The sequence below is a fragment of the Chiloscyllium plagiosum genome, unplaced genomic scaffold (assembly GCF_037043375.1).
Source record: "Chiloscyllium plagiosum isolate Xiang-an unplaced genomic scaffold, Cpla_swu_hap1 HiC_scaffold_32, whole genome shotgun sequence".
Classification (NCBI taxonomy): Eukaryota; Metazoa; Chordata; class Chondrichthyes; order Orectolobiformes; family Hemiscylliidae; genus Chiloscyllium; species Chiloscyllium plagiosum.
In genome coordinates this window covers 43,388,907-43,411,231 of record NW_028270170.1, presented here as the reverse complement: position 1 = coordinate 43,411,231, position 22,325 = coordinate 43,388,907, and the positions used below count along the sequence as shown (strand labels likewise).

Sequence of the window (22,325 nt, the reverse complement as noted above, 5' to 3'; positions counted from 1 at the left end):
GCAAATAACATATGCAGTCAAACCACATAAAGAGATTGTGATTCACACAACAAAAACCTTGGGGAAAATGGTAGATTTTAAGGATAATTTCTGAGGCAAAGGTGGAGGGGTAGAGAACAGGTGCGATTTAGGAAGGGAATTCTGGAGTTTGGAGTCTACCCACCAGTAAAACTAGGAGATCAGATATTTTGAAGGGATGTAAGGATGGGGGAAGCCTCCAGAAATAGGGAGGGATTTAACTCTGCTGATAAAATTTAAAATCAATTTTAAGATGGTGTTGCTATCTGGGAGGCAATATTTAAGGGGAATAAAGAGAAACAAACCAAGAAAAGGCAATGACTCAAGACAAACAAAGCTTAAAGAATTGACAGAACAAATAGCCAGAAGGAGTAATTTACCTGAGTCAGGTGATTCTCACCGAGCAGTGTGGATTGAGAATTGGGGGCATGGCTAGCCAATGGGGAACAATCTCCCTGCTGACATATTTCGGACAAGAAAGAAGAGTTGATGTGTGGTGTTGAAGAAATCCACAGTTTGCTAAATAAATAAGAGAACATGTTAGAATCTCAGCAGTAGCCAATGATCTAATCAGCTTGACCAACTGAATGTCTACAATTATAGCATTCTTTTTGATGATTGGGCTCACCAAGTAAAATGAGTTTCCTCAGAGCTCCAGATGTACTGACAGAGCATTTAAACCAGCTGATTTACAATGTGTTATCAGGGCATTGCTCTACCCACGGTGGGCAGTCTGTATTCCTGCTTTACTTTCTCTAGGTGCACCCAAATTGCTTACATTCTGTCCAAAAGTAGAAATACAATGTTGATGGATCAATGTTGATAGAAAGTAAAGATATCAGCTCAGGAACAGATATGAACAAACTAAACCAATTGAATGAATCGCAAATGGTTTATTTGCACTATGAAATGTTTTCTTTTCCCCCTCACTTTAGAAACCTGACAATATAGGGTGAGGGGGGAAAGATTTAAAAGGAATTGAAGGAACAATTATTTCATGCAAAGGGAGGTGAGTGTATGGAATGAGATGCCAAAGGAAATGGTGGAGACTGGTACAATTACAACATTGAAAACGCATCTGGATGGGTCCATGAATAGGAAGGATTTAAAGGGATATGGGCTAACTGCTGGCAAATGGGACTAGGTTAATTTAGGATATCTGGTCAGCATGGATGAATTGGACTGAAGGGTCTGTTCCCATGCATTATATCTCTATGACTCTGTGACTTATACATTTAATGGTAAAGTCCAAGGGAGTGTTGCTGAACAAGGAGCCCTCAGAGTGCAGGTTCATAGTTCCTTGAAAGTAGAGTCGCAAGTAAATACGATAGTGAAGAAGGCATTTGGTCAGAGCAATGAGTTATGGCTGGACAGCACATTGGTTAAGCCACTTTTGGAATATTGTGTGCAATTCCGGTCTCCTTCCTATCAGGAGGATGTTATGGAACTGGAAAGGATTCAGAAAAGATTTACAAGGATGTTGCCAGGGTTGCAGGATTTGAGCTACAAACTACTGAATTGGCTGGGGCTGTTTTCCTTGGAGCATCGGAGGCTGAGGGGTGACATTATAGAAGTTTATAAAATTATGAATGGCACAGATAGGATAAACAGAAAAGGTCTTTTCTCTGGGGTGGGGGAGTCCAGAGGGGAAAGATATAAAAGGGACCTAAGGGTCAACTTTTTCATGCAGAGTGTATGGAATGGAATGAGTTGCCAGAGAAAGTGGTGGAGGGTAGTACAATTGCAACATTTAAAAGTCATCTGGATGGGTATAGGGTTTGGAGAGATATGGGCCAAGTGCTGGCAACTGAAATTAGAATAGGTTGGGATATCTGGTTAGCATGGACAAGTTGGACCAAAGTGTCTGTTTCCATGCTGTATATCTCTATGACTCGATGACTGTATGATTCTATGACTTGACAAAATATATTTTGACTCATCCCCAGAATGCTTACCATTTCACCCAAGGGGATGTTCTGTATTTCTAAACCTGAATCTAGATGATGGGTGTTGGGAAGTTTTCCAACTCAGTACACACCTGTCACCAGCTGTGCCTATCAGGGTCAATGCATACAGATCAGAAGCAGTAATTCCACCCCTCCCAATAGAGGCAACACAGAGACATATTGGAAAACCCAGCTGCTGTTTTGTCTGGCATCAACAAGGATAACACAAATGGGAACCCAGGCTGGTGTCTTTCTGATTTTATATTAGATTAGATTAGATTAGATTACTTACAGTGTGGAAACAGGCCCTTCGGCCCAACAAGTCCACACTGACCGGCCGAAGCACAACCCACCCATACCCCTACAATTACCCTTTTAACCTAACACTACGGGCAATTTAGCATGGCCAATTCACCTGACCCGCATATCTTTGGACTGTGGGAGGAAACCGGAGCACCCGGAGGAAACCCACGCAGACACGGGTAGAATGTGCAAACTCCACACAGTCAGTCGCCTGAGTCGGGAATTGAACCCAGGTCTCTGGCGCTGTGAGGCAGCAGTGCTAACCACTGTGCCACCGTGCCACCCATATATGGTTTTGTAACCAACACAGAACATAGAATATAGAGCAGTATAGCATAGAAACAGGCCCTTTGACCCACTGTGTCAGTGTTTACTATGACTCAATTCTAAATTAATCCCACCTGCCTGGACACTGTCTCTATCCTCTATTCCTTTCCTCTTCATGAGTCTGTGTAAATATCTCTTAAAAGTTGTTATTGTATCCGCTTCAATCACTTCCCCTGGCAGCACGTTCCAGACACCCACTACCCTCTGTATAAAAAAAACTTACTGCATCCATCATTGAATCCCTCCAGTATGAAGGCAGGTCATTTGGCCCATCAAGTCCACACTAACCTTTCAAAGAGCATTCCACCCACATGCACACCACCTACCCTATAACTCTACTTTTCTCATGGATAACATCTCTCTGCACATCAAAGAGAACAAAGAACAAAGAACGTTATGCCACAGGATCAGGCCCTAGGCGCCTCCAAGCCTGCGCAGCTCCAGATCCTCTATTTAAATCTGCAGCCTATTTTCTAAGGATCTGTATCCTTTGCTCTCTGCCTATTCGGGGTGGCACGGTGGCTCAGTGGTTAGCACAGTTACCTCACAGCACCAGGGATCCGGGCTCAATCTGGGTTCAATTCAATTCATGTATCTGTCTAGATACATCTTAAATGATGCAATCATTCCACCCCTACTGGCACTCACCACCCTCTGCATGAAGAACGTCCAATGTATATCTCCCCTAAAGTTTTCCCCTCTCACTTTGAACTTGTGACCCCTAGTAATCGAGTCCTCCACTCTGGGAAAAAGTTCCTTGCTATACACCCTGTCTACACCTCTCATGATTTTGTAGGCCTCAGTCAGGTTCTCCCCTCAACCTCCTTCTTTCCAATGAAATTAATCTTAATCTATGCAACCTTTCCTCATAGCTAGCACCCTCCATACCAGGCAATATCCCACTGAAGCTCTCTGCACCCTCTCCAAAGCATCCACATCCTTTTGGTAATGTGGAGACCAGATCTGTGCGCAGTATTCTAAATGTTGCTAAACTAAAGTCTTATATAACTGTAACATGACCTGCCAACTGTTGTACTCAATATCCCGTCCGATGATAGAAAGTGTGCTTTCTTGATGACCCTACTGACCTGCGTTGCCATCTTCAGGGAACAATAAACCCGAACACCCAGATCTATCTGTACAGCAATTTTCCCAAGGAATTTTCTATTTACTATATAGTTTGCTCTGGAATTGCATTTTCCAAAATACATCAACTCGCATTTGTCTGATTTGAACTCCATCTGCCATTTCTCTGCCCAACTTTCCAATCTAACTATATTTTGCTGTATTCTCTGACAGTCCCTTCACGATCTGCTACTTCACCAATTTTAGTGTCATCTGCAAGCTTGCTAATGAGGCAACCTACACGTTCCTCCAAATCATTTGTGTATATCACAAACAACAGTGTTCCTGTGGGACACCACTGGTCACAGGTCTCCAGTTTGAGAAGCTCCCTTTCACTACTACTCTCGGTCTCCTGTCTCTTGTTGCCCAACCAGTTCTCTATTCACCTAGCTTGTAAATCCTGGACCCCATGTGACTTCACCTTCTTCACCAGCCTACCATGTGGAAACTTATCAAATTTAGAGTGGTTCGGGGCTCAGCGGTGAGCACTGCAGCCTCACAGCGTGAGGAACCTGGGTTCAATTCCAACATCGGGTGACTGTGTGTGGAGTTTGTACATTCTCCCCACGTCTGCATGCGTTTCCTCCGGATGCACCAGTTTCCTCCCACGGTCCAAACTTGGCCATGCTCAGTTGCCCAAAGTGTTAGGTGCATTAGTCAGGGGTAAATGCAGGGGAATGGATTACTCTTCGGAGGGTCGGTGTGGACTTGTTGGGCCGAAGGGTAATCTAATCGAATCTAAGCAAACACTTTACTAAAGTCCATGTATATGACGTCAACATCCCTTCCCTAATCAACTTTGTCACATCTTTGAAGAATTATATTTGGTTTGTAAGACATGACCTTCCCTGCACAAAATCATGCTGCCTATCACTGGGTCAGTGGGGAGAGTGGTGTAAACCAAGGACTGTTGAAGGGAATGGTCCTTGTGGAAGGCAGAGAGGGGTGGGGAAGGGAAGATATTCTTGGTGGTGGGGTATAGTTGGAGTTGGCGTTGGATATGGTGGGGTGGTTGTTGAGGACAAGGGCGACTGTCTTTAATGCATTGTGGGGGTTAGAGCAGTGGAATGGGGAATGGAGGTTGCGCAGTAGAGGGCTGTCTAGATGACAGAGGGAGGAAAAGCACGTTATTTGAAAAGCATGTCTGGGATGCTCACAAGTGGATTGGCTCCTCGTCTGAGCAGATGTGGCGGAGGCAGAGGAATAGGGGGAATGGGATGGAGTTCTTGCAGGATACTGGGTGGGAGGAGGAGTAGTCCTGGAAGTAATGAGAATCTGTGGGTTTGTAGTAAACGTCCATTTGGAGACTGTCGCCGGAGATGGAGATGTTGAGGTCCAAAATGGGAAGGGAGGTGTCTGAGGTGGACCAAGTGAATTTGAGGGCGGAGTGGAAGTTGTGGGTGATGAACTGTTCCAGTTCAGCTCAGGTTCAGAATGCTGCACTAATGCAATCATCGACGTAACAGCGGAAGAGGTGGGGCACAGTACTTGTGTAGGTACTAAAGAGTGACTGATGAAGGGCTTTTGCCCGAAACGTCGATTTTACTGTTCCTCGGATGCTGCCTGAACTGCTGTGCTCTTCCAGCACCACTAATCCAGCATCTGCAGTCATTGTTTTTACCCACTAAAGAGTGACTGTTCGATATAGCTAACAAAGAGGCGGATGTAGCTGGGGCCCATCCGGGTGCCCATGGCCACACCCTTGATTTGGAGGAAATGGGAACAGTTAAATGAAAAGTTGTTGACGGTGAAGGCCTGTTCAGTGAGGCAGAGGAGGGTATTGCTGGATCAGCCTTTTGGAGAGGAAGAAGTGGAGGGATGGAGGTCATCCTGGTAGGGTATAGACATGTATGAGGGCTGCACGTCCATCGTGAAGATAAAGCACTGGGGGCCGGAAAACAGAAAGTTGCTGAAGAGATGGAGAGCATGGTTGGTGTCGTGAATGTAGGTGATAAGTACCTGAAGTAAGGGGGAAGAGGATGAAGTCAAGGTAGGACGAGATGGGTTCAGTGGGATAGGAGCATGCTGAAATTATGGGTAGGCCGGGGCTCTTCCCTATTCAGACCATCTACAAACCCTCCTGAATCACCTAACAAATTCTACCCCATCGAAGCCCTTGGCAGTAAGGGAGTTCCAGTCAATATTGCTCAAGTTAAAATCACCAACTACAACAACCCTGTTGTTTCTACATCTTACTTAACTGCTTACATATCTGTTGCACTAATTCCTGTTGGCTATTGGGAGGCCTATAGTGTAAGCCATCACAGCGATTGCACCTTTCTTATACTTGTGTTCTACCCATAAGTCCTCACTGGATGAGCCCTCCAAGATGTCCTGTCATGGTACAGCTGTGACATTCTCCTTAATCAGTAATGCAACTCTCCTACCCATTTTACATGCCTCTCATCACACTTAAAATATGTAAACCCTGAAACATTAAGCTGCCGGTCCTGCCCTTCACTTAGGTTTCTACAATGGCGACATCCCAGTTCCATCTACTAACCCATGTTTGAAGCTCATTTGCCTTACCTGTTCAGTAACGTGATCCTACTTCTTCTTCCTACTAAACTTTTCTTCTCTTCAAACACTCCAGATGCTGACCTACTGCTCTGGTTCCTACTTTCCTGCCACACTAGTTTAAACTCTCCCGAGTGGTACAAGCAAGATATTGATGCCCTTCCAGTTTATCATCTGCCCAACGTACAATGCCTTTATCTATTAAGCCACTTAATCACCAGTTTGGAGAGAGCTCTTGCCTCTTACTTCAGAGGTTGTGCATGAATCACAACATTAAGCTTGAGCTTGACCCAGGATGTTGTTGCATTGCTGAACAACATAGGAACAGAGGGAAAATTGCTCCTGTTTTACTTCTGAATGAAATTACAATTGTTCTGTGATCGAATGTCCCATGTCATCCCATTTAAAAAAAATTATATATCTCAGATTTAAATGAATAATTGATCTAACATTTTAAAAAGTACCCTATTCTATTCTTTTTAGGTACTGAAGCCTACTTACCAAGGTTTCACCTACTCGCTTCACCTTTTAATAAGTATCCCTCTGAACGTTTATGTTTCCATGTAAGATGTCTGAAATGCTCCCTATCTTTGTGTCATTGACAAACTTGCAATGTGGCTTTTGTGAGCTTCAACTGCAGCTAAACCGTTCTCTGTTGAGAGGATTTATGCAATACCTTCTGGAATTCCAGATAAATCACACCTAAAGGTCCCCCCTTATCCATTACTTTATTTCTCTCTTCCCAATTAGTCTAAATATACCAAGAGTGACCAGCACATACTCTCCTCCTCTCTCTCTTGTGCCCTAACATTTATTTAAGGTAACTGTTACCAGTACCATCTAGCAACTAGGTATTTTCAAGGCATTTCAATGTCATATCCTCAATTATAAATTATTGTCATAATGTGATAGTACAGAAAAATATGTGTATGGGGCTAATTGGTTCTGAAGTTCCCTCGCTTCCCTCTTTGACCTTTCTTAAAGAACAGAATAATATCAACAAATTTCCAGCCAAAATGACAATTCACCAATAAAAATAATTTTGGAAATTTATAGCTGGGGCATCTATAATGTTCTTACCCCTTCCTTAAAATTTTTGGCTATAAATTCTGTGGTTCTAAGGATCTGAAGATTTTTCTTTAATTCTTTCATGGAATGCGTCATTATTTTCAATCTGTCAGCCATCCCTAATTGCTATTGAAAAGCTGATGATAACGTACCTCCTTGAGCTGCTGGAGTCTATGTGAAGCAGGTAGTGCTTTCAATCAAGTGCTGAATGTTATTGGGTTGTGAAATCCGTACATGTAGTGTCCCTGAAGCTGCTTGCTCTGATTAGTCAGGAAGGCTTTGTGTACTGTAACACTTCATTAGATCTGAATATAGGTTCTCAAATACAGCTCTTAATGCATTGTCTGAGGTCTGTCTCTTCACCCACTCATTCGAGACTGACACCTTCTCTCTTACTGATGGTAGAATTGTAAGATCTATGGCAGTGGTGTCATAGAATAACAAATTCCCTACAATGTGGAAGCAGGTCATTCGGCTCATTGAATCCACACTGACCTTTTGAAGCACATCCCATTCAAACTCAACCCTGTAACTATGAGTTTCCTATGGCTGGTCGACTTAGCCTGCACATCCCTGAACTGTGGAAAGCAATTGGAGCAAACCCATGCAGTCAAGGGGAGAATGTGCAAAATCCACATAAAGTCATCCAAGAATGACTCTGAACCCAGGTCTCTGGCACTGTAAGGCAGCAGTGCTAACCACTGAAGCACTTTTGGAATGTCACTGGGTTACTAATTCAAAGCCCCCAATTAATATTTTTGGAAAGGTGTTCGAATCCCACCATTTTGATGGTGAAATTTGAATTCAATAGAATCTGAAATTTAAAGCTTGCCGAACAGCATTGTTAATTATTACAAATACCCATCTGGTTCACTATTGTCCTTCAGGGAAGGAAGTCTGCCACCTTTCCATGGTATGGCCTATATGTGACACCAGACCTACAGCAATGTGATCAACTCTGAAATGGTCAAACACAGTGCTTAGTTCAAGGGCAGTTAGGGATCTGCTACAAATGTTGGCCTCGCAACCTATAAAGGAATTTAAAAAATCATGTTTTACATGAATCTCCTTATAGTGCAGCAGGACATGTAGGAAGGGAGTTCCAGGATTTTAACCAATGGACAGTGGCGATTCAGAGCAGAATTTTCTGCAGACATCAAGGGCACTATCTGCTGGCTGGAAGGCTGCTTTTTGATGCTACCTTTATTGGGCAAGGTCCTCTGACCCACACACCAAATAGGCGAGACCACCAGCTGGAAGCAAGACCCCAAGGACAGAAGTACAATCTCCCAATCTGCTCCTGGTAAAATCTGTCAGCCAATCAAGGGATTGCAGCTCTTCAGTTCAACAGTGTCATAGAAGATTTAGTGACTGCTGCATGAAGTGTGACCTTGGACTCCCAGGATCAAGACAACAAGGGAAAGAGTGTCGTGGGTTCCTTGGGTTGGTCTATGTTCAGAGAGAAATGTACAGGTGTTGGAAGCAAGGGCAGTAGTGTGACTTTTAGTGGGCAGCACCTCTCTGGCCCAGTGTCCAGCCCCTTGATAAAGGACTGATTGGCATTAATTGAGGGATTCTCCATCCCATGAAGATAAGTTGCCCATGTAGTTGCAGTGAAGTACACTGCATGATGACCGGCCTGGATGCAGCAGGGTTAATCTACTTAAGGGCCTCAATGGGAAGCAGGATGGCAAAGTTGACCATGGCCCTCAACAACCAGAAATTAATGCTGGCAGACACAAGAAGAAATATTATCAGTAAAAATCAAAATATATTGTAACCATTTTCACAGTAGATGCAAAATCATTGAATATCACAGGTCTGCATTGACCCTTCGAAGAATATACTAACTTATTCTCGTGTAGCCATTTACTCAGACTCATCCACATAACCTGCATATTCCTGGACACCAAAGGGTAGGTACAGGGATAGGAAAGATTTAGAGGGATATATACATGAAGAAGAAAGGTTTGGAGGGATGTTGGCCAAGAGCAGGCAGGTGGGACTAGTTTAGTTTGGGATTATGGTCAGAATGTATTGGTTGGCGCAAAGGATCTGTTTCTGTGCTGTTGAACTCTATGACACTATGACAATGATATGGGCCAAATGCAGGCAAATGAAACTAGTTCATTTGGGAAATCTGGTTGGCATGGATGAGCTGAGCCAAAGGACTTGCTTCCGTGCTGTATGACAATTACTTTATTTTAGTGGACCTGTTAGGCGATTTCCTGGTTTTTTGGCTAATGTCCAATTATTTTGTTTTCCCTGTTCAAGTTGTTATAATAACACACACCTGATCTTGGGTGCCCAAATTTCCAAACAGGACCTAATTCAAACATTCCATGAACAGCAATATAGTCTTGTAAGGCTACTAATGCAGATATCCTTCAATAGTTCATTTGAAGATAAGGGTACATACAATGTGTCACCAACCTTCTGGAGTCAAATGTTTGCTGTTTGTTTTTTAGTGACCGTAGTTTTACAACAAAGGCTACCATCAGTGTGAGGAATAGGAGAAGAGTGATTAAGCATGCTCCAATCAATATGCACGTGATCTGAATCTCTGTGAGTACTGATTGACAGCGCTGTCCTTTGTACCAAGTGTGTTCCTTCTCACTGCACCTAGTCACAAAGGCAAAGAGTTAGAAGAATGGGCATGCATGACAGGCATAAAAAACAATATAATACTGGTGTAGTTTAAAGATTTCATTAGATTAGACTGAATTGCATTGGATAGAACTGGGTGATTGAAATTGACTGAACTAGGCCAGAGTGGACTAGATTGGATGAGTCTGGCAAGATTAAATGGTATGGACGTGCAGGTGTTGGACTGGGGTTGATAAAGTTAAAAATCACAGAACACCAGATTATACTCTAACAGGTTTACTTGGAAGTGCAAGCTTCCAGAGTGCTGCTCCTTTGTCAGGTAACTAGTGGGGCAGGATCATAGGACATAGAATTTCTTGTAAAAGATCAAAGTGTCATACAACCGATGTGATAGATTGAATCACATAGATTGTTACTAAGTCTTTAACCACTTAGAATGGGTTGCAGGTTTCAATTAATATGTAAATCCCAGAACTTCTTTCAAGTCACATTCCCAAAATAACTTAAGGTTTTATTAAAAAAAAAGTGACATCTCAGCCCAGACAATGCATTTAAGGTGTGAGGTTAGAGTCTGTCTGTATCCCAACCTTGAGTCAGACTGGTTCTATTTCCAAAGGAGGGGTTGATAGAATGCATGGACTGACTGTCTATAGATTGTGAGCTTTTTGAACAAAAAGTGTATCTGCGAATAAAAATCTGTAAATGCAAATTCACCCCATAAACTTATATGTGTGTGCATTTGTGGGAGAGAGAGAGAGCGCGAGAGAGAGCGAGAGCGAGAGCATAGTGTATAAATGTAGGTCACCTGTAGTGTGACATGAACCCAAGATCCCAGTAGAGGCCATTCTCATGAACTAGGCAATCAGTCTCTACTCAGCGACTCTGCATTTTTGTGTATCCTGAAGTCCGCCTTGGAGGATGGTCACCTGAAGGTCTGAGGTCGAATGTCATGAAGTATTCCTTGACTGGGAGGGAACATCCCTGCATGAAGATTGTTGTGCGATGTTCTCTCATCCGTTGTCGTAGTGTCGGCTTGGTCTCACCAATATTCTATGCCTCAGAGCATCCTTTTCTGTAGTGTATGAGGTAGACAACATTGGCCGAGTCATATGAAAACCTACTGCGCACATGGTGGGTGATGAACCCACGTGTAATGGTGGTATCCGTGTTGACACTGACACATCTTGCAATGGTTGTCATGACAGGATTGCATGGTGTTGTGGTCGATGCTGTCCTGAAGACTGGGCAGTTTGCTGTGAACAATGGCCTGTTTAAGGTTTGGTGGCTGTTTAAAGGTGAGAAGTGGGGGTGTAGGGAAGATTTTGGTAAGGTGGTCATCGCCATCGATAACGTGTTGCAGGCTGACAAGAACATGGTGTAGTTTCTCTGCTCTTGGGAAGCGCTAGATAACGAAGGGTACCCATGTCGTATCCCATGTCTCTCTCCTGAAGAGATTGTTTCAGTTTCTCGCCATGGCACATTGGAACTGGTAATTAATGAGTTGGGCATTGTATCTTGTTCTAATGAGGGCGTCCTTCAGCATCTTCAGATGTCAATCATGTTCCTGCTCATCTGAACAGATCCTGTACATGTGCAGGACTTGTCCATAGTGAATGGTTGTTTTGATATGTTCATGGTGGAAGCGAGAGAAGTGCAGCATCGTGAAGTTATCCATGGTATCTGCAGTACAGTGAGGCATGAAGGTGCCCATCCATGGAGATGCTTGTATCCAAGAATGAGACTAAGAGTAGTCCATGGTAAGTCGGATGGTGGGATGAAACTTGTTGATATCACTGCAGTTGTTTCAGTGACTCCTTGCTGTGGGACCAGAGGACGAAAATGTCAATGTATCTGGTGTTTAGTGTTGGTTGGAGATCCTGTGCAGCAAAGAGGTCTTGTTCAAACTTGTGCATGAAAATTTTGATATATTGGGGTGCACATTTGGTACCCAATGGCTATTCTCCACGTTTGGTTGTCAAAGGTGAAGACGTTGTGGACAAGGATGAAGCAGATGATTTGTAGGATGGTGCCTGGAGATTAGCAGTTGTTGGTACTGAGTGCTGAGACTACTGCAGCAATGCCGTTGTGGTGGTGTGTGCTTGTGTAGAGTACTGAAATGTCCATTGTGACATAGAATGTTCCTTGTTTGACTGGTCCAGGTGTGCCGAGTTCTGGAAGAAATCTGTAGTGTCGCAACAGAAGCTGGGGATTCTCTATACAATGGATGTCAGGATGCCTTCAACATAGCCAGAGAGGTTCTCACACAGGGTTTTGTAGCCTGATACAGTGGGACATCCAGGTGTGTTGGCTTCCTGTATCTTCACAAGGCTGCAAAAGTTCCTGACATGAGAAATATATGAAATGACTGGATCAAAAGTCTTGATCAATTTGTTTAAGTTCTTTGGTCAGATTGGCCAGTAGCTGCCTGTAATGTTCCTGGTTGTTCAGTTGTCAGTACACTTTGTTGCAGTAATCCATGCTATTCTGAATGTCCTCCTTTATCTGCTGTTTTGATGACAATGTTGTGATTGGTCTTGAAAGCATGGTTGGCGTTGCGCTGTGATTGGGTGATATTTTGCTCTACCTTGAATGAATCTGACATTTATACATTTCCTGACATTTTGAGTATACATGTCAAGCCCAGGGAAATGGCTCTCTAGAGGGATCCAAATCAACTCCTTCTTTGGTCACTACACTAAAGGTCGCTCTGATGACTGTTCCAGTTCATTGGTTGCCCTTTGGGCTCGCTGCTGACATCTTCGAAGAATTCCAGGAGTCTCATGCATCTGATGAACTCCTCTGTGTCTGCCGCAAGACCAATGGTGGTGGTGGAGCAGAAACTGAGCCCTCAGCAGAGTCACAGAGTCGCACAGCATGGAAAAAGACTTTGGTCCAACTCGTCCATGCCGACCAGATATCCCAACGTAATCTAATCATATTTACCAGCACTTGGACCATATCCCTCTAAACCCTTCCTGTTCATATACCCATCCATTTAAATGTTGCAATTGCACAAGTCTCCACCACTTCCTCTGGCAACTCTCTCCATACACCACCACCATCTGCATGAAAAAGTTGCCCCTCAGGTCCCATCTTTCTCCTCTCACCCTAAACCTATGCCCTCTAGTTCTGGACTCCTCCACCCCAGGGAAAAAACTTTGCCAATTTATCCCATCCATGCCCCTCATGATTTTATAAATGTCTAAAAGGTCACCCCTCAGCCTCTGAAGACCCAGGGAAAGCAGCCCTAAGCTATTCAGCTTCAAATCCTCCAACCCTGGCACAATCCTTGTCAATCTTTTCTGAACCCTTTCAAGTTTCACACCATCCTTCTGATAGGAAGGGAACCAGAATTGCATGCAATATTCCAAAAGTGGCCTCAACAACATTCTGTACAGCTGCAACATGACCTCCCCACTCCTATACCCAATACTCTGATCAGTAAAGAAAGCATAACAAATGCCTTTCTCCACTATCTTATCTACCTGCAAATTTACTTTCAATGACTATAAACTTGCAGTTTAAGATCTCTTTGTTTAGCAACACTCCCCAGGACCTTACCATAAAGCGTATAAGTCCTGCTAAAATTTGCTTTCCCAAAATTCAAAATCTGTCATTAACCTAAATTAAACTCCATCTGCCACTCCTCGGCCCACTGGCTCATCTGATCAAGATCCCATTGTAATCTGAGATAACTCCCTTCTCTGTCCACTAAACCTCCAATTTTGGTGTCACCTGCAAACTTACTAACCATACCTCTTATGCTCACATCCAAATCATTTAAATAAATGACGAAAAGCAGTGGACCCAGCACCAATCCTTGTGGCATTCCACTGGTCATAGGGCTCCAGTCTGAACGGCAACCTTCCACCAGCACTTGGTCTTCTACCTTTGAACCAGTTCTGTATCCAAATGGCTAGCTCTCCCTGTATTCCATGAGATCTAACCTTTCCAGCCAGTCTCCCATGGGGAACCTTGTTGAACATCTTCTGAAGTCCATAAAGATCACATCCATCGCTCTGCCCACATCAATCCACTTTGTTAGTTCTTCAAAAAACTCAATCAAGTTGGTGAGACATGATTTCCCATGCACAAACCCTGACTATTCCTAATCAGTCTTTGCCTTTCCAAATACATGTAAATACTGTCCCTCAGGATTCCCTCTAACAATTTGCCCACCATCGATGTCAGGCTCACTGGTCTATAGTTCCCTGACTTGTCCTTACCACCTTTCTTAAATAGTGGTACCACGTTAGCCAACCTCTAGTCTTCTGGCACTTCACCTGTATCTATCGATGATACAACTATCTCAGCAAGGGGCCCAGCAATCACTTCCTTAGCTTCCCACAGAGTTCTAGGGTACACCTGATCAGTCCTGGGGATTTATCCACCTTTATGCATTTCAAGACATCAAGCACTTCCTCCTCTAATATGGGCATTTTTCAAGATGTCACCATCTATTTCCCATTCTATATCTTCCATGTCCTTCTCCACAGTAAACACTGATGCAAAATACTCATTAAGTATCCCCCTCTCTCTTGTGGCTCCACACTAAAGGCTGCCTTGCTGAAATTTGAGGGGCCGTATTATTCTCTTCCCAGTTACCCTTTTGTCCTGAATGTATTTGTAAAAACTCTTTGGATTCTCCTTAACCTGATTTGTCAAAGCTATCTCATGTCCCCTTTTTGCCCTCCTGATTTCCCTCTTAATTATACTCCTACTGCCTTTATACTCTTCTCAGGATTCACTCAATCTCTCCTGTCTTATACCTGACATATGCTTCCTTCTTTTTCTTAACCAAACCCTCAATTTCTCCAGTCACCCAGCATTCTCTATACCTACCTGCCTTTCCTTTCACCCTAGCAGGAATATAATGTCTCTGGACTCCCTTTATCTCATTTCTGAAGGCTTCCCATTTTCCAGCCATCCCTTTACCTGTGAACATCTGCCCCCAAGCAGCATTTGAAATTTCTTGCTTCATACTGTCAAAATTAGCCTTCCTCCAATTTAGAACTTCAACTTTTAGATCTGGTCCATCCTTTTCCATCACTATTTTAAAACTAACAGAACTATGGTCACTAGCCCCAAACTGCTCCCCCCCCCCACCCCCTCCGTCTTATTTCCCAAGAATAGGTCAGATTTTGCACTTTCTCTAGTAGGTACATCCATATACTGAATCAGAAATTTTTCTTGTCCACACTTAACAAATTCCTTTCAATCTAAACCCATAACACTATGGCAGTTCCACTCTGTTTGGAAAGGTAAAGTCCTCTACCATTACTACCCATTTATTCTTCCAGATAACTGAAATCTCCTTACAAATTTGTTCCTCAATTTCCTGCTGACTATTAGGGGGTCTATGGTACAATCCTAATAAGGTGATCATCCTTTTCTTATTTCTCACTTCTACCCAAATAACTTCCCTGGATGTATTTCCAGGAATATCCTCCCTCAGTACAACTGTAACACTATCCCTAAACAAAAATGCCACTCCCCCTCCTCTCTTGCCCCTCTTTCTATCCTTCCTGTAGCATTTGTGTCCTGGAATATTAAGCTGCCACTCCTATCCAAACTGAGCCACGTTTCCATAATTGCTACAACTGCCCCATCCCATGTTCCTAACCATGTCCTGAGTTCATCTGCCTTCCCTGTTAGGCCTCTTGCATTGAAGTAAATGCAGTTTAATTTATCAAATAAACCTGTTGGACTATAACCTGTTGTTGTGTGATTATACACCCCGGTCCAACACTGGCATCTCCAAATCATAATTTATCAGCCCTACCTTGTTCTCTGCTTTGTCCTTGCCTGCCCTGACTGTTGGACTTGCTCCCTTTCCTGACTGTACCAGTCTCAGATTGATTTCTTTCCTCACTATCTCCCTTGGGCCCACCCTCTGTCCCCATCTGCCTAGTTTAAATCCTCCCAAGCAACTCTTGCAAACCTCCCTGCCAATATGTTAGTCCCCTTCCAATTTAGGTGCAATTCATCCTTCTTGTATAGGTCACTTCTAGCCCAGAAGAGATTTCAATGATCCAAAAATGTGAATCCTTCTCCCATACACCAGCTCCTCAGCCACATATACATCTGCTCTATCCTCCTATTCCAACCCTTACTAGCTTGTAGCACCGGGAGTAATCCAGATATTACTACCCTCAAAGACATTCTTTTTAAATTCCTGCCGAACTTCCTATATTCTCCCTTCAAAATCTCAACTTTCACCATTCCTAGGTCTTTGGTTCCAATGTGTATAATGACCTCCTGCTGGTCCATGTCCCCTTTGAGAACATTCTGCACCCTCTCTAAGACACTCGTGATCCTAGCACCAAGGAGGTAACACACCATTCTGATTTTTCACTGCTGGCCATATATCTGACCAGCCATCTGCAAAACACTGCTCCAGGCAAACTTAATACTTACAGCTTATATTTTTAAAATTTAACCAAGAGACAGATCTCAGTAAAACATATAATCAAGAAAGAACCTACTCTACTCACTATTATAGATTTACAGCAAGGCCACACTTAAAATTATGCACTTATCTGTTTGTGTTGTGACCTCTCCCAAATAGGTTTCTCCAAGATCATTTGTCAATTTTGCTGTACCATTTCTTTTAGTTGAAGAGTGTGATCTGATAAGTTGACAATCGATTTCCTGTTTCTCTTGTGCCAGGACTGACTTGGCTACTGCTGGTGGTAAGGCCATGTTTCTCCAGTTTCTTGTTCTTGGTGTTCATGTAGGTGGTGTAATTCCATTGCCTCATCTGCTTGGCAGTGTCTCATCACTGTACTGCTGTATCTTGAGCACAAGCAGAGAATATGGACTCTATCTCGATTTCAAATTTATGGCACCTATTGTGGAGTTGGAGCATGAGATGATTGAAGAGTTTGAGAGAGGTGTGACAGCAAAGTCTCTCAGCATAGTCTGTGATGTAGGTCTACTTGAGTGGGTTTGTGACCCGTAGTCATTTTGGGATCTTTCCTGCTTTCTTGCATTTTTTCAGAAACTTGATGTCTATGTTGATATGTGCAATCTTTTTGGTAATCCTCTCCACTTTGAGCCGGCAGTTGGTGGTGTCAATGGTAGCCATGATGTGGGGGTGCCAGTGTTGGACTGGGGTTGACAAAGTTAAAAATCACACAACACCAGGTTAAAGTCCAACAAGTTTATTTGGAAGTGCAAACTTTCAGAATGTTGCTCCTTCATTAGGTAGCTAGTGGGGCAGGATCATACGAGACAGAATTTATAGTAAAATTTGTGGGCGGCACGGTGGCACAGTGGTTAGCACTGCTGCCTCGCAGCGCCAGAGACCCGGGTTCAATTCCCGACTCAGGCGACTGACTGTGTGGAGTTTGCACGTTCTCCCCGTGTCTGCGTGGGTTTCCTCCGGGTGCTCCGGTTTCCTCCCACAGTCCAAAGATGTGCAGGGTCAGGTGAATTGGCCATACTAAATTGCCCGTAGTGTTAGATAAGGGGTAAATGTAGGGGTATGGGTGGGTTTCGCTTCGGCAGGTCGGTGTGGACTTGTTGGGCCGAAGGGCCTGTTTCCACACTGTAATCTAATCTAAAAAATCTAATCTAAAAAAAAAATCTAAAAGATCAAAGTGTCATGCAACTGATGTGATGTATTGTACAAACCTAGATTGCTGTTAAGCCTTTAGTCACATAGAATGGGGTTTCAGGTTGTGTTTCCTTAACATGTAAATCCCAGAACTTCCTTCAAGTCACATTCCTGAGATAACTTAAGGTTTTAAGTTAGACAGACTTTAACCTCACACTTTTACTGCATTGTCTGAGCTGACACGACACCACTTTGTCACCTTGGGAATGTGACTTGAAGGATGTTTGAAAATCAAACCTGCATCCCCATTCTAAGTGATTAAAGACTTAACAGCAATCTAGGTTTGTTCAATATATTGCATCAGTTGTATGACACTTTGATCTTTTGCTATAAATTCTATGTCCTATGTTCCTGCCCCACTAGTTACCTGATGAAGGAGCAGCGCTCTAGAAGCTGGTGCAGCCCAATAAACCTGTTGGACTATAACTTGTGATTTTTAAGATTTAGATGAGGGTAGATTTGATTAAATTAGGCAGGACTAGGTTAGGTTTTATGGGTAGACCAATATCTCCCATTTTACTTGGTTTTCCCATTACTGTACTGAGGTCAGTAACATTAGAATATTATTAGTTTGCAGTGTGTCAGTATCATTAACTAGGTCAAACAAAACAAAAACATATGTGGATGCTGGAAATCAGAAATTGCTAGAATAACTCAGCAACAGAATTGCCACAGTTTTGAAGAAATGTCACTGGATCTAAACTGTTGGCTCTACTTTCTCCTCAAAGATGCCTGCTGATTCTTCCAGCAATTTCTGATTTTGTCACTAGATAGGTCAGCATTCATGTGCAATTCATGTTGATCTAGCCAGCTTACATCCACAACCCATGAATAAATAAAAAAAACACTAAATTCCAGACCAGTCTGTGAAAATAGGAATAAAGGAAGGGATAAGAGAGTGTGCTGGGTGAGGATAGACCTGATCAGTTTCAGATTATTGGGGTGCGGCAATGTCAATGGCTTCAGGAGCATGACAACGTTTATTTTGAAACAAAAGAGTTTCCTACCTGCAGAACACGCCAATATTTTCTATGACTCCACATTTGCCTCCATTAAAACAGTAATCAGGAATCACTTCACAGATTGACCAACAGGAATTGTTTTCATGGATATATCCTGGATTACAGACAATCTGGGAATCATTTGAGCTCTGATCTATATTTAATTCAGGGACCATCACTGGTTTGTTTGGCCAATGGTCATTTGATGCAATTCTTGTTCTGGTTGATGTCCTTTCTGGAATTGTCTTATTGTAATTCTCTCTCCTGCTATCTACCAACAGCTCATCCACTGGAGACTTAGGCTCTTGGAAACCGATGTTAGATTTTGTTGGGGTGGCAAAGCCCAGTGCTGGCCAAGGGTTTAATGTGTGAAATGTAGTCAAGCTGTTTTCTGGTTGATTTTCTTTGGAAGGAGGGATTACCAAACTTTTGTATCTTTCAGTGATTCCTTCAATTTCCAAACTGATTATTCTTTGGGATTCAAGGTCAGTGTCATTACGATCAGGCAACTGTTTATGCATATCACCACTTCCCTCTGTCACCTCACTGAAAATGGGAACAAGAAAAGTATTTGAGGGAAACCTAGAATTTTGATTTGAGTCTTTGTTATCCTGAGGGGATGAATTTGAATTGGTCAGAAATCTGGAGTCCAGTGTAGCATCAAGAGCACAGTCATTGGATATGCATGTGTCAGGGTGCTCAACCTCATTATATTCTTTGTCTGCATTTTCGAAGGAGTCTTGTGGAATAAGGTCAGGTTTTGCCCTGGCCTGGTCAAGAATGGCATCTTTGTTCCCAGCTTGTGATTTGTCAACAGCTATGGTTTCAAACTGAGGACTTTCATCAAAAACAATTGGTTCTTCCAAGTAGAGATGGTCAATGGACCCAGAGTTGGCCATGTACTGGAATTGAAGGGACTCATAGGTAGCTTCTGGTGAGAAGTCTGCAAGCTGCTGCCCTTCATTGTGGGAGGTCCTTTCACCAGATGCTCCAATATCTGTTTAAAATGACAGCATCAAATAGAAGTGGTTAGTACACAGGTCCTGTGTCTTATCTCTTACTCAAACGGGGTGGGTCAAAGCTAGGCTTTTTACTTGACTTGCTGGGATTCTGTATTTGCGGGCACATAGCGTGAAGGTATGACCATGTGACAGCTGAACAAAGAATTTGGAGGGAGGACAAAGGACTCAAAGTACGGAAATTGCTCCTTAGGAAGGCCAACATGGAGCCTATGTATCCAATGGCCTTCTTCTGTGCTGCAACAATTCCACAATTCCATGATGACACTTGTCTTCTGTTTTTAAGTGATTTGAGTCACAGTTTAAACATTGTCAAAATGTGGTTTAAAAATTCTACATTTTGAAAACTGTAACACCTTTGGGGCTTCAGCCCTCAGGCTTTCAGGTTGCCTCTCTGCCAGGGGAAGATGTCACCATATAAGCTAGAATATTGCTCCCCGTTTCTGTATTCCCATGGTGTTTACACCAAGCCTGGAAGAACTAGAAATGCAAGTCCCTTTAAGGTTTGATCAAAATAGCTCCTCGTTGATTGAGAGCAAGTGATGCTAAGTGGACTTTGTATTTAAGAGCTGAGTCCTCCCTCTTTCCCTTGGGAACTTGAGGTGAAGAATGTTGCATGCAGCAGTCCTGTAAAACCACAGATTGTGGCACACTCCCAGCCCAACTGTTTCTTTTGCTGTGCTGTGGAGTGCATGGACCATGAATACATTGTTTGTAATGTTTCTACTCCCTGTTTAGTTATTTGAAAAACCTCTTGTTCTGTTTTTGATTGCACCTGGCCAGGCTGGCTGTAAACAGGTCCAGGCAGTGGGCTGTGGAAGGGGTCATCTCTGCTAACTACCTACCTTCTTCCGCAGTTATGTTTTAGCCCTGATGTCCACCAATACTCCTTGATGCCTTCAAGGAGAGGTGGGTGCTGTGTTGGGCGGAGTGCTTTATTTCCTCCTCTAATTCCATTTTGATTTAGCCCTGTCCTGCTCTCTCTCACCCTTTCTCACTTTTGATGGTTTGTATTGCCAACAGTGGGCTTTGCTTGTAAATATCCAATTGGTTACATGGCTCGACTGGTGGCAGTTGAAGGTTAAAAACAAAACGAAGAGCTACAGTGACTTTCTGTGGGTAAGCCATTTGGTTCTCTGTACATATCTCTCCCCCATCTTTGGTGCTATCAGATAGTCCTGGATGGGCTCAGCATATAAACTGAACAATTGGAAACTGGTTGATTTAGTGATGCTGGTTAATAGATAAATAATTGCCATGGTGATTTGGTGATGGGGAAGAAAAAATTTCAGTTGTACGTAAGATCACTTCTGAATATAAAAAGATGAGCTGTGTTCTTCTGCAGTGGAGAGTTAGCTTGAGAACAAGGAATAAGTCCAGGAGGGAAATGTGGAAACTGATAATTGTGCTAAACTGTTATTTGGCAATAAAATCTTTATAAATTTCAGGAAGTCTTTTGCTGCCAAATTCAACATATGAATTTTGATTAATAAAAACCAAACATTACCTCAATCAGGAGTGAATGGGTAAGTCTGTAATGACTACAATCATATGGTATTATAATGGCAAGAGTAGTGGAAATGTGCTCTTCATCTCAAATATCACATGACTACCAATTTTAAAATTGCTGCTTCACATATCTGTCAAATCACAAGAAGGGGATTTAGTTTGATAATTAATGCACTCGCTGCCTCCTCATTGTGAAGCTAGCTGTTAGAAGTGTCCTTGTTCTTTGACTCACCGGTTCAGTCTGTGGGCTACCTATCACACACATATTTCTGCTGATTCACCCAGTTTGCATCCAGTGACATTAGTCAGCATGACAAAAATAGGATGGCAATTGGAAACAGAAATTAATAATGCTGCCGGAAAATGCTGCCAAGCAGACATTTTCCATTGGTTTGGTAGAGATTTGGAGTTAAGTACAGAAATTTCAGTCAAAGACTCATCCAAAACCTCAAAAAGCAATCAAAATGTAACTTCCGATGTGTGAGTGAGACTATGTGTGAGAGGGTGCATGTGTTTGTGTGTTTATGGTCTGTATGTATTTGTTTGTGAGAAAGTACATGTGCATGTCTGTGTGTCTAAAGATCAGTGTGTGTGCTTGTGTGTGAGAGAGTCAGCATGCATGTGTTTGTGAGTGAGTCAGTGTGTCCCTGTTTGTGTGAGAGATTCAGTGTTTGTTTGTTTATGTGCAAGGTAAGTGTGTGTGTGTGAGAGAGTTAATGTGTGCATGTTTGTGTGTGAGAATCAGTGTGTGTGAGACTGTGTGTGACTGTGTATGAGAGAGTCAGAGTGTGTGAGAATCAGTGCATCCATGTTTGTGGGAGAGAAACAGTGTGGGTGTGTGGGTATGTGTGTGTGTATGCCTGTGTGAGACCTTGTGTGTGCTTGTGGGTCTGTGCATTTGTGTGCCTGGGGCGCGATGGTCTGAATCTCTTGATGGCAGATGAGGAAACTTGAATTCAATAAAATAAATCTGGAATTAAAACTAGCCTAATGGCAGCTTCTGTTGGTTGTTGTGTAAAAACCCATCTGGCTCACTCATATCCTTTAGAGAAACTAATCTGCTGTTCTTACCTAATCTGGCCCAAATATGACTCCCGACCCACTTAAGAGTAATAGACTCTTAAGTGCCTTCTGAAATGGCCCTAGAAAACAACTGGGTGGGCAATTAGGAATGGATAAGAAATGCTGGTTCAGCAAAAGATACCAAAGATTCAATTTCTTTGAATATTCATGTGTAGAACATGAATGTCACTAGCTGGCCAGCATT

General features: G+C 42.9%; 1 protein-coding gene across 2 annotated transcripts in view; it reads right to left on the bottom strand.

Moving 5' to 3' along the window:
- LOC122539684 (uncharacterized) overlaps positions 1–22,325 on the bottom strand; it is a 65,962-nt gene that overhangs the window by 24,723 nt on the left and 18,914 nt on the right. For both annotated transcript variants that reach the window (XM_087977661.1, XM_043674673.2), the window contains exons 2-4: positions 18,537–19,527; positions 9,738–9,926; positions 399–537 (exon numbers count right to left, since the gene is read on the bottom strand). In XM_087977661.1, coding sequence (XP_087833787.1) covers positions 399–537; positions 9,738–9,926; positions 18,537–19,527 — 1,319 coding nt within the window. The remainder of the gene's footprint in view (positions 1–398; positions 538–9,737; positions 9,927–18,536; positions 19,528–22,325) is intronic.